An 11,462-nucleotide genomic window follows, 5' to 3' on the forward strand; every position below is an offset into this window, starting at 1 on the left:
GCGCACCGTGGGTGTGTGCGTCATTACTAGTTTAACTAGTAATGGCGCACCACACATACGGTGCGCCATTACTAACTTTGGAAAAAATAAAGAAAATAAAAAAATTGTTAGTAATGGCGCATCGTGGCTGTGGTGCGCCATTACTGGTTTTAACTAGTAATGGTGCACCACACCCACGGTGCGCCATTACTAACTTTGAAAAAAAAGTTTGAAAAAAAATGAAAAAAAATACAAATGGCGCACAGTGCATGTGGTGCGCCATTACTAGTTTAACTAGTAATGGCGCACTATCCCCTGGTGCGCCATTACTAGTTTTGAAAAAATAATTGTTACTAATGCTGCACCATGGATGTGGTGCGCCATTAGTATTTGCACACTAATGGTGCACCAACACATGGTGCGCCATTAGTATATACTAATGGCGCACCACATGTCTGGTGCGCCATTAGTGTCCATATCATCTATAGCCCTTTTCCTAGTAGTGTCCCGCTGGTCAGCTTTCGTCGACTCCGAGCTGCGGATCGAGTCTGGCGCCCCGGCATCGTCTACATCGTGACCTTCTTCCACCAGCGGCCACCGAAGATCGCCACCATCGCCCTGTCTGCTCCAGGCCTCTCCCGAGCCTTCTTTGCTCACCTATAGGCTCGATGTGAGCTCCTCTCTCCGTTCCACCTTGTTCCCCTCAAATTTGTTGTTGTTTAGCCGCCCCACACGCTGGCCGCCATGACAAGGAGCTCTTGTTCACCTCGTCATTGCCCCCGCTCCCGCGCACCCCTCCCCACGTGCGCCCACTTCCCCTCCGGCCTCCTCTGCCACGCGCCACCGTCGCGGCTGGCCGCCTCCCCTGCCGCGCCCGCCTCTTCCTCTGAAGCTCCGTGCCGCTGCCGCTGTCGGCGCCCCGCCGGCCATCCCGCCCCGGGTAGGTTGCGGCCTCCACAGGCGCCCGCCCCGCTTCATTGCCCGGCGCAAGACAACCCGCCCCGGTCGGCCTAGGCCACCGACCAGAGGGGCCTCCCTTGGAAGTAAAACAAAGTTTAAAAACATTAATTAATAAATTGATCAGTTAATTAATTAAACAGTTAATTAACTTAGTTATAGTTGATTAACCTGTAATTAGTTAAAGAAGCCTATGACAGGGGGGCCCACCCCCTGTTGACAAGTCAATGGCTGGTCAACTGGGACCCCGTGGCCCACCTGTCAGCCTCTGGTACACTTCTGTGTACGCAGAGCTGGGTACCCATAGAAATTTAATATATATTTTTGAATTAATAATAATTTCATAATATTGTTAAATCTTTAAAAAATCCTATAAAATAAACCGTAGCTTAGATCGAGAAACTTTGTACATGAAAGTTTTTCAGAACGACGAGACGAATTTGACCATGTCCTCTATTTCCATGGCGGAACCCTCTACGTAGGTGAGCCCGTAACTTTTAGCCCGTTTCTGGTTGATGAATAGTCCATATGAACCCGTTAATAAATCCAACTTAAAACCTAAAATAACTAATATGACTTAGACATATCTTTAGGCAACCCCGCACTGCACATTAGCATAGTATACTCTGTGTTGCATATAATTACTGTGTATTATTTGTTTCTTCCCCCTCTTCTATCCGGTAGACCCCAAGACCGATGTTGTCCCTGTGATCGACTACGTCACCGACGACACCACTAACGACCCTGACTTTGCCGCTGAGCAACCAGGCAAGCACCCCCCCCCCTTTGAACATTTCGATATCGCATATTCTCTTATTTCTTATGCTTGCATTAGAAATTGCTGCTGCTACTGCTTTACCTATCCTGATGCATAGCCTGATCTTGTAACCTACTATTGTTACCTACATGTTTGTCCTAATCTTCTTAGTATAGGATGGTTAGAGACCCATCAGAGACCCCATGTTGATGCAACTGCCCCGCTGGATTATCAGAAGACCCGATCAACGGGATTGAAGACCAGGCCTCGGCACCACACAATAGTCCCATTAGTTGTACGACACCGCAGTGTTACTATCGAGTGCCGAGGGTGATACCTCGTTAGCATTTCTGATGCTAAATCTATGGAGTAGTTACCTGGTCGTGGTCATCAAGGGTGATTCCTCCTTCTCCAGTTCTGATAATGACATTGTCGTGCAACCCATCAAGTGTGAACATCGAGGGTGGTTTGTCCTACGTTCACCTTGAAGATTACATCGAGTGGAATCCACCGAGGGTGATTGCTCGGGGTTTCCCCTTGTGTTTGGACACACGGATACTTGGACTTCACAACTGTTACTTGGAAAGGCGGGTCGACCCTAAGGGGAACCCGCAAGTGATGTGGAGATGGGTTGACTTGGAGGGTACCCAAGAGTTGAATACGAGGCGTGGCCGGGCATTCTTAGCCCTTGCCGCAAGTCCTCGAGACGGGGCGACGGGGTCACATCTTTCATGAGTCTCTGCTCGTGACCGCACTACCAACGTACTAACGGCTTGGATATTTGATCCGAGAAGGCCCCTGGCCTGATAGCACTAACCATCACGTGGGCATAGTATGGGTGTTCTGCGTCATATGCATCAGCCGAAGCTTAATAGACAACAGCAACTAAGTGGCGCGCGCAGGGTTGGACTGGAACGCCTCGCCTTGTATAAGGGGGGGCTAGGTCTGCTCACCGGCCGCCCACGCAACATCTAGGAGTTCCCGGGGCGATGGCCCAAGACCCCTGGGGGCATAGGTTTAGTCCGGCGTGCTGACCTCTGTATTAGGCCTAGGTCGGGTTGTGGTGTATCGTTTGGCCGAGGACGGGCATGACCCAGAAACATGTGTCCGACCAGAGTTAATCGAGCATGGTGGGTAAGTTGGTGCACCCTTGCAGGGAATAAAACGTCTATCGATAGCATGTCCAACGGTAACGAACACTCGGAGTTGTATCCCGATTGATACAACTAGAACTGGATATTTGAGATGAGAAATGGATAGTATGGCTCTGGGATTGCTTTCTCGCAGGGAGTCGAGGAAGGATCTCTGGGCGAGGTTGATGACACTACTACTACTTTACTTTATGCTAGTCTGCACTCTTCTAATGATGCAAGACCGCTAAAGATGCTAGTCTTCGAGGCTAGGCCTTCCCCCCTATTCTGTCTTTCTGTAGTTCAGTCCACATATGCTACCCATTTCATTGATACTGATGCATATGTAGTGTAGATCCTTGCTTGCGAGTACTTTGGATGAGTACTCACGATTGATTTGCTCCCCTTTTTCCACCTCTTTCCTTTCTTGTCGGATGCTGCAACCAGATGGTGGAGCGCAAGATCCAGACGCCACCGCCGACAACTACTACTACCCCGAGGGTGCATACTACTATGTGACGGACACCGACAACCAGTAGTAGTTAGGAGGCTCCCAGGCAGGAGGCCTTGCCTTTTCGATTGATGTTGTTTTTGTGTTAGCCTTCTTAAGGCAAACTTGTTTAACTCATGTCTGTACTTAGATATTATTGCTTCCGCTTACTCATTGTATTCGAGCTTATGTATTCGAGCCCTCAAGGCCCCTAACTTGTAATATAAAGCCTGTATTGTTTCAATTTGTGTCTAGAGTTGTGTTGTGATATGTTCCCGTGAGTCCCTGATCTTGATCATACACATTTGCGTGTATGATTAGTGTACAGTCAAATCGGGGGCGTCACACTTTATATCTCTCTATTTTTGCCCTTAGTGTTTGCTTTATGGTGAATACCCACTTACAACCCACAACTTTCTTACCTGCAGGAAGTATAGAGAGTTCCCAAGTATTATTCTTATCGAGTGCAGTCATTTCTTCCACCATTGCTGCTCTCCACCTTGGGTCCCTTATTGCCTCCTGCCAGTCATGTGCTAGTGGTGTCGTCGAATCTAGAGCAGCTATAAATGAATTGTATTGAGGGCCCATAGAGGAATATGAAATAATTGGAGACTGTAGGGTGACATTCTTGATGGCAATTTCCCAGCAGTTAACCTAGGTTATTTTCGATGGGCAATGGGTATATCTAGATCATCCAATGTAAAATCATTATCATCACATGACGGAGTTACCTGTGGAGCCTAAGATGGGAATGGTGGATCTGGTGTTGAGTCATTCGCATCAGGCTACTCCACTCTAGATGTTGTTCTTTCTGGTTCATAGGCTTCATGGTGAGGCTCCAAAGAAGTTACTTCCTCCCCCTGCATTTGTTTCTCTTTTGATTGTCGCCTTCTTGTATCCACTTGGCATTCCCTTTCTTTGTTTGGTTTTCTCCATTGTTGTACCTCATTTGGTGTATCTTGTTCGTTTCCTTCAGCAGGTATCACTCCAATCATCATCTTCTGTGATGCAGCATCGGTGTTCTCCACTTCTTTATCTCCCCCTGCCTCATAGTTTGCATCTAAGAGGTCATCAGTAAAAAATCGGGAAATACATCAGATAAGTCAACTGATTCCCCATAAAATGGTTCATGTTCACGAAACAGCACATCCGTACTCACAAACATTCTCTTCTCAGATGGGCACCAAAATGTATAGCCCTTCTGTTTACCAGAATACCGCACAAACATACACTTTACTACTCTTGTATCTAGCTTCCCAACCGAAAGCCTATAGTCCTTTACAAAACATGTACACCCGAACACCTCCGGTGGAACTACGTATGTAGTTCTCCCGGTGAGACACTTTATTGGTGTCTTGTAGCCGAGCACCCGAGAAGGCATCCTATTCATCAAATAAGATGTAGTCATCACTGCTTCACTCCACAAGTACTTTAGAACATTCATGGCAAACATTATGCACCTTGCAATTTCTAAAATATGCTTGTTCTTCCTTTCTGCCAAACTATTTTATTCTGAGGTACCTGGGCAGCTAGTTTGATGGATAATTCCAAAGTTTGACAAATATTCATTGAAGTCCCCATTCACATATTATGTGCCATTATTTGTTCGTAACCCTTTCACACAAGCACTATACTGAGTCCTAATTAGATTATGGAAATCTCTAAAGCATTCAAATGTTTCACTTTTATGGCGTAACACATAAACCCAGGTACTTTTAGTGCAGCAGGCAATGAAAGTGACAAAGTAGCGAGAACCATTAATGGATGTCACTTTGCTAGGGCCCCACACATCTGAATGTATAGTTTGCAAAGGCACCTCACTTCTATTATCGGATGATAAATAAGAGCTCCTAACTTGCTTTCCATACTGACAGGCATCACACATTAGTTTTTCTTTACTAATTTTACAATAGCTAGGGTAAATCTGACCCAATATAGCAAAAGAAAGATGTCCCAACCGACGATGTTGAAGTAGGTATTCTTCTAGTGATGAGGGAGACACCATAGTAGCCACTATAGGAAATATATTACTATCCAAGTAATATAACCCATCATGCATGCTCCCTATCCCAATCTATCTTCCAGTTCCAAGTTCCTGAAAAATACAGCATGTGGGGAAGAATATTGCAGCATGATTTAGCTCTCTAGTGATGCAGCTTACAGATAGAAGATTAATTGGGAATGCTGGAACAAGTAAAACTGAAGATAATGACATATTTGGGCTGCATTTGACAATTCCGGACCCAACAATTGCTTGGGTTGAACCATCAGCCAATTCCATATTCTCCTTTTTAAAAAACAGGAATATAGTCGGACAGCTCCCTAATAGAACCAGTCATATGTCTAGAAGCCCCTGAGTCAATTAACCATTGTGCACCAGCTGCAAGATGATTAGTACACCTTACAGTATGAGAATTATTACCAGAAAAAATTGTTGATGAAGAGGATGATGCCCATGACTCCTAAGGTTGTTCAACACCAAGATTTAGGTTCTTGAATTGATGCCACTTCTCTAGCTCATCGGTGGTTATCTCAATGCTCAATTTCTGAGACACTTCCTTGGTAGTTGAAGTGTTTGCTCTTCCTGGAAACAACATGCCTCTTCCACGGCCACCACATGCATCAAATAATCTGCCTCTGCCTCTACCTCGCCAATCCTGGCCTCTACCACAACCTCCTCCCATCAATTTAGGGCAGCCTGCCACTAAATGTCCTAGTGATCCACATTCAAAACATTTTCTTTCAATGTTACCTGCTCCTGTTTTTTGGTGTCTTCCACCTTTTGCAGCCAAGAAAGCTGAGCGCCTTTGTGCACCCCCTGTGAAGCCGATCCTGCTGCCTCCAACCTTAGCCGAGTTTCTTCACTCGCTATTGAAGAAATTGCTTGCTCAAGACTTGGTAGCTTCCCACTACCATATAGAGCTGCTCTCCTATTTTCAAACCTGGGATGGAGGCCATTTAGGAAGTCTCTAACACGTCTCGTCTCAGTCCACTTACTATGATTCTCAATACATTTCCCACACTCCATTTCAACTGGATCATAGTAGTCCAGGTCACTCCACAACCTTTTAAGTTCAGACACATATTCCACCACTGTTCTCTCACCTTGGCTCAGCTCCTGCAACTCCTTTTGAATTTTGCATGCTAATATCTCATTTCCCACCCCTGAATATGTGCCTTTCAGGAGCCTCCAAATCTCTGAAACATCTTTGATTCTCTCAACCTGCTTTGCAATCTGAGAAGATATAAAACTCAGAAGCCATGCCCTGACCAAAGCATTGGTTGCTCTCCATTTTTGGCCTTCTTTTGAACCTTCTTCCTCAGGTTTCTCTACTGTCCCAAGGATGTATCCTTCCAATTTCCTTGAAACCAGGATGGTTTCAGCTTGCTCAGCCCAGCTTACATAGTTCTAGGGACCCTCTAACTTCACATGTGGCATCTGTAATGGATGTATCTCCTCCTTTATTTCAGCCTCTGATTTGGAGCTGCTTGCTTGCTTGCTGATTGCATCAAACAGAGCCCTGTATTTCTCATCCATCGCTTGCAATACAGCCGCAAGCTCACCGGAAGTAAGTGCAGGGGCATCACTGATTCCGGCCATCTCCTCTTCACGCTGCACTTCCACTTCTCAGATTCAAGCCTCCTCTGCACGCCGCACTAGCTAACCGTCGGCTCTTTTCTCCTCCCTAATCACACCACCAGCCTGGGCAACCTCCACACGCAACCACACAAACAGCCACCAAACGCAGCAAATCAGCGGGCATTGCTGCAAGGCATGGAGATGAACAGCAGCCGCCAAACTAAACCTCTGTTTCTTTAACAGAGACGAAAAACTCAGGAATTGGAAACCATATAGGATCACAGAAGTATCACTTGTGCAAAACTACAGGATGTACAACCTAAGGAAAAGTGCATGAATGGGCGTTTGGGAGAGTAGCGCAAAAACAGAGGAAACAATCTTCTTGAACAGTAACAAGTGGGTTCCACGTCGATTTCAATTCGATTTCTACAAGTGGGGTCGAAGCAAATCAAGAAGGACACCCAGATCGGGCTGTATATTGTCTATCGGCAAAGTCGTGTACGTACAGGGAGGATGCAACAATGCGAAGCTAGGCCACAACCCGGCCATCTTATAGGTACACCAGTTTTACCCAACAGTAAAGTAAGACGGACAGTTAGCGACAAGAGTAACTCCTGGAGCCCTGTGGAACTTTGGATCCAGCGAAGCGGTATTTGCCTGAAACGCTGCAGCAAACTGAAGAAATGTCTTCACATATCTTGTACCTAGGTAAAACAGCATCCTGAAAAAGTTGCCAAAAAATCAATTAATCTTGAGAGGCAGTTTGGTTTTCCAAATTGATTTGTTATCCGGTCCAAAGATATGCTTTTCCAGGTAATGATACACCAATTTAATCTCTTAATAGGATTCAAGCACCAAATAACCCAAGAAACATTAGAATAAGATAAGATACATCAAAGGCTGCAGCTTTAATATAATTCCACTAGTTCATACGATCAGGAGCCAGCCTTCTCTGAACTGAAAGGGAATTGCAAAGTTCCCAAATTATCTCTAGTTAGGACACTATTCTTAAACATCAACCATGGGAAAACTTTAACTTTCAGAGGTATCCTCACCTGCCACAACTTCCTATGAGGCCAGGCAGCCTGATATGTTTTTAAAGCAAGATACAAAGTTCTAACAGTAAATCTACCTTTTTTTGTCAGTACCAGCTACAACTATTTCTCTTGATCATTCGCAACTACTTTACTGCATATATTCTCTAGTTCATATCATATACTCCCTCCGTTCCAAAATAGATGACTCAACTTTGTACTAACTTTAGTACAAAACTGGGTCATCTATTTTGGAATGGAGGGAGTATCAGCCATGTCTCCCCATAAAATTCTTCTAAATCTAATTAAATTCATATTTTCAGATAAAGCATTAGCAACAGTAAAATATGAACTAAAGGTCAGCAAATTAAGCCTAGGAAACTGCACACTGAGAGGTTTGTTGTCTCCCAGCCACACATCACTCCAAAACAGAATCTCTTCTTAATAAAGGCACTCTGGTTATAACTAAAAAGCTTGTCAGCTAGAGGATCAGCTCTAAGGTCCAATGTTTGAGTGATCTATTTAAAGATACATCTCAGGAGACAAATATGTCTGCATTGCTCTATTCTATCAGCAACAGAGATTTTGGGCAAAAGGGTAATCACACCATAGTTCAATCTATGCACATCCGTAGTCCCAGCATGGAAATGAGTCAGCCTTCTCTGAACTAAAAGGGAATAGCAAAGTGTCTTACCTCCAGTTCAGGCATTGATCATCTGCTGTCAAGAGTCATCATCAAAATCATCTAGAGATCCTAAACTTTGCCATTCAGCATGAGTTGTAACATTTGTTGCTTTGCCCTGACCAAAACAAGACAAAAAACCACGGTCAGCTGACTTGATGGTTCTACTCCTAATAGTGCCACTATTCTGATATGCAAATTCACTAGAACAATTAATCAAAATAGGTGTAAAATTTGTTTCTAGATGAACAGGGAGGCAACCTCCCAAACTCCATTTCTCACAGAATATGAAACCAGTTGATGATTTGCAACACTTGAAAACAGAAACTGTAAAAGCTAGGACCTAGGACCTAATAGTGGTGCTCAACTAAATTATCTATACCAGACATCATAGTGAAGGGGTGCTGCACGCAGGCAAGCAAAAGGATTAAGTGAGCAGCAGCTCATCCCCAAGACCTCCTATGTTTCTTTGACAGCGTCGCACAAGATAGGCAAGAAAGCGAACAAGAAACCAACAACAGCAAAGAAAATCGCTAGAAACGGACCTGCTGCTGCGCCACTGGGTCTGCTGCTGCTGCTGCCGCCGCCGCCGACGGGTCGCCGGAATCAGCAGCTGCTCCTCCCGATGGTGAAGCTGACGCCTCGCCACGCTCAGTGGAGGAGGAGGGATCTACAGGTACCTGTGCACGAAGAAGAGGATCGAAGGTAAGACTCGACGGAACGCAAGAAACGCCAAGAAATGGGATGGGGATTCACCTCCTCGGGCGGTGGCGGTGGTGAGCCGTGCTGCGGCGAGGGGGGGACGTCCTCCTCAAGCGGCTCCAGTGGAGCATGCTCCTGAACGGGCGCCGCCGGATGCGGGAGCTGAACCACCTCCGGCGCGGGCACTGGCGGTCGCGGGAGAGTTCCGCGAGGAGGGCCGGCGAAGATCATCACATCGGAGGCCCTGTTTGCCCCAGCGCAACCGGACGGCATGAACGTCGTGTGGACGGGCCGCTTGAGAGCGGCCGGCTGACGAGGGCGGAGCAGCGTAGCAGGTGGGCCACTGGGGGCTCCCGCCCGCGGAACGAGCTGGTACAAGTGAGGCGGTCCCGGCGGCGGCGGCGGAGACGGAGACGAGGCTGCGGGGGAGTCCGGTCCCGGCGGCGGCGGCGGAGACGGAGAAGAGGCTGCGGGGGAGGCCGGTGGCTGCGGCAGCGGCGGAGAGGGGGAGCGTCGCTGCCACACCGGCGGGGTGGGCGGGCCACGCAACAGAGACGCAGCAAGGTCATCATAGGAAGGCTGCCCAGCTGGCTGGCTAGGCCCAGCGTCAGAGTCGGACCCTGTGGGGCTAGAGCGATCCATGTGGAATATCCAATACTTTTTCCGAATTTACAATACCTACGTGGCCATTTATATACATTTCTAGCACGATACGGGCGCCCCTATGGCGGTTATTCAAAGTTTTGAATTATTTTCTAAATCATGAACATTTTCTAAGTTGGTGCACATTTTTTCAAATTTGGGAACATTTTTTTAAATCTTGAGCATTTTACGAATCGATGAACCATTTCTTTTCACGAACATTTGTGAATTTTTAGAACATTTTTTTAAACTAATGAACAATATTTGAACTGGCGATAATTTTGTTCAATTTCGTTAACATTTTTATAATACACGATTGTTTTTTCAAAATATTGAATATTTTTAATACGCAAACAAAGTTAGTTTGTAGGTTTGGTTTTTTTATTATTTTTTACTTCTATTTTCCAGATTATATTTCCGGAAAATGGAATTTTATGGGGTTAATACTGGTAGGGGCTTCCCACACTATCTAATATCAATTTTCCACTATGAAAAATGAAGTTTCAAGTAATATTACGGCCCCTACGGCGCAAAACTCCTGCTCGTTGACTTTTCATAAAATCTTGAAGGGGGGCATAAGCCAAAGTATCTGTTGGTCGTACAACGTGTTTGTCGTAATAACCTCACTAGTGCGGAAAAGTCTAGCTATGATGTGGCAAAAACGGTCCTGCTGGCGTCGACACCCAACGAAAGCAATACAGCGTCACTGTTAAAAATTAGTGGTGCCGTTGGAGCCCACGTCAGCAATATTTCACATGATGATGATGTGCCCCGTGGCCAACACCAGGAATAAAGTGTACCTTACCACTGTCGTACCTTATTGGCCAACACTAGCAAATTGATCTTTCGCTAATAAAAAATATATTCTACTTCACAAACTAAATAATTCAACTTCATAAAAGATACTAGTAGTCAAAGAACTCCATAATTCAACTTCACAAACTAAATAGTCCACTCCTGGTCAAGGATTAACTTCAACTGACGAATCTTGTGTCTATTGTTCTGTCCATCTTTTTTCAAATGATTTATCTCCTTCTTGAGGTCATTCCTCTCTATCCTGAGGAGCTTTCTCTCCTTCTTCAACTTATCCCTCTCTTTGATCAGATGATCTCTCTCGTCCCCCATCCTGTTAGCCTTCTCGTTCAGCAATTTAAATGTCTTCGCCTTCGAGGCATTCACCTCTTGCAGGCTATTGGTGGTATATAGATGAGCCTTGAAGAGATTGTGGTTGCCTCTATAATTGGCCATGACCTGATGCACTTTAATTTGTTAGAAAAATAAAAAGTGTTGGGTTGGGTTGCAAAGTATTTTTAAAGTATGTCAATAACACTACAATAGTTTGAGGTGTTTGGCTCTAGGACCATTGAACTATGACAACAAATGACAATTGAACTATGCATGACAACAGTTGCCTACAATATGACATTTGACAATTGAACTATATATGACAACAAGGAAGAAAGCACACAGGTGCACCATGCATTTTCTAGAGATAACCTCCGCACTAAA

General features: G+C 45.4%; 1 protein-coding gene across 1 annotated transcript; it reads right to left on the reverse strand.

Moving 5' to 3' along the window:
* Positions 1-7,341: 7,341 nt before the first annotated feature.
* LOC119350069 (extensin-like) lies at positions 7,342-9,953 on the reverse strand. The gene is made up of 4 exons (XM_037618088.1): positions 9,366-9,953; positions 9,155-9,289; positions 8,622-8,727; positions 7,342-7,614 (listed from the first exon to the last, which is right to left on the reverse strand). The coding sequence occupies exons 1-3, from the start codon at positions 9,951-9,953 to the stop codon at positions 8,650-8,652; spliced, it is 801 nt and encodes a 266-aa protein (XP_037473985.1). The 3' UTR covers positions 7,342-7,614; positions 8,622-8,649.
* Between the last annotated feature and the right edge of the window lie 1,509 nt (positions 9,954-11,462).

This window comes from Triticum dicoccoides, chromosome 1B (genome assembly GCF_002162155.2).
Source record: "Triticum dicoccoides isolate Atlit2015 ecotype Zavitan chromosome 1B, WEW_v2.0, whole genome shotgun sequence".
NCBI lineage: Eukaryota > Viridiplantae > Streptophyta > Magnoliopsida > Poales > Poaceae > Triticum > Triticum dicoccoides.

Coding starts and splice junctions, on each gene's coding strand:
- LOC119350069 (XM_037618088.1), bottom strand. CDS start 9,953: ATGGATCGCTCTAGCCCCACAGGGTCCGACTCTGACGCTGGGCCTAGC. Junction 9,290..9,365: donor CACCGCCACCGCCCGAGGAG/GTGAATCCCCAT, acceptor CTTCGTGCACAG/GTACCTGTAGATCCCTCCTC. Junction 8,728..9,154: donor ACCCAGTGGCGCAGCAGCAG/GTCCGTTTCTAG, acceptor TGTTTTGGTCAG/GGCAAAGCAACAAATGTTAC.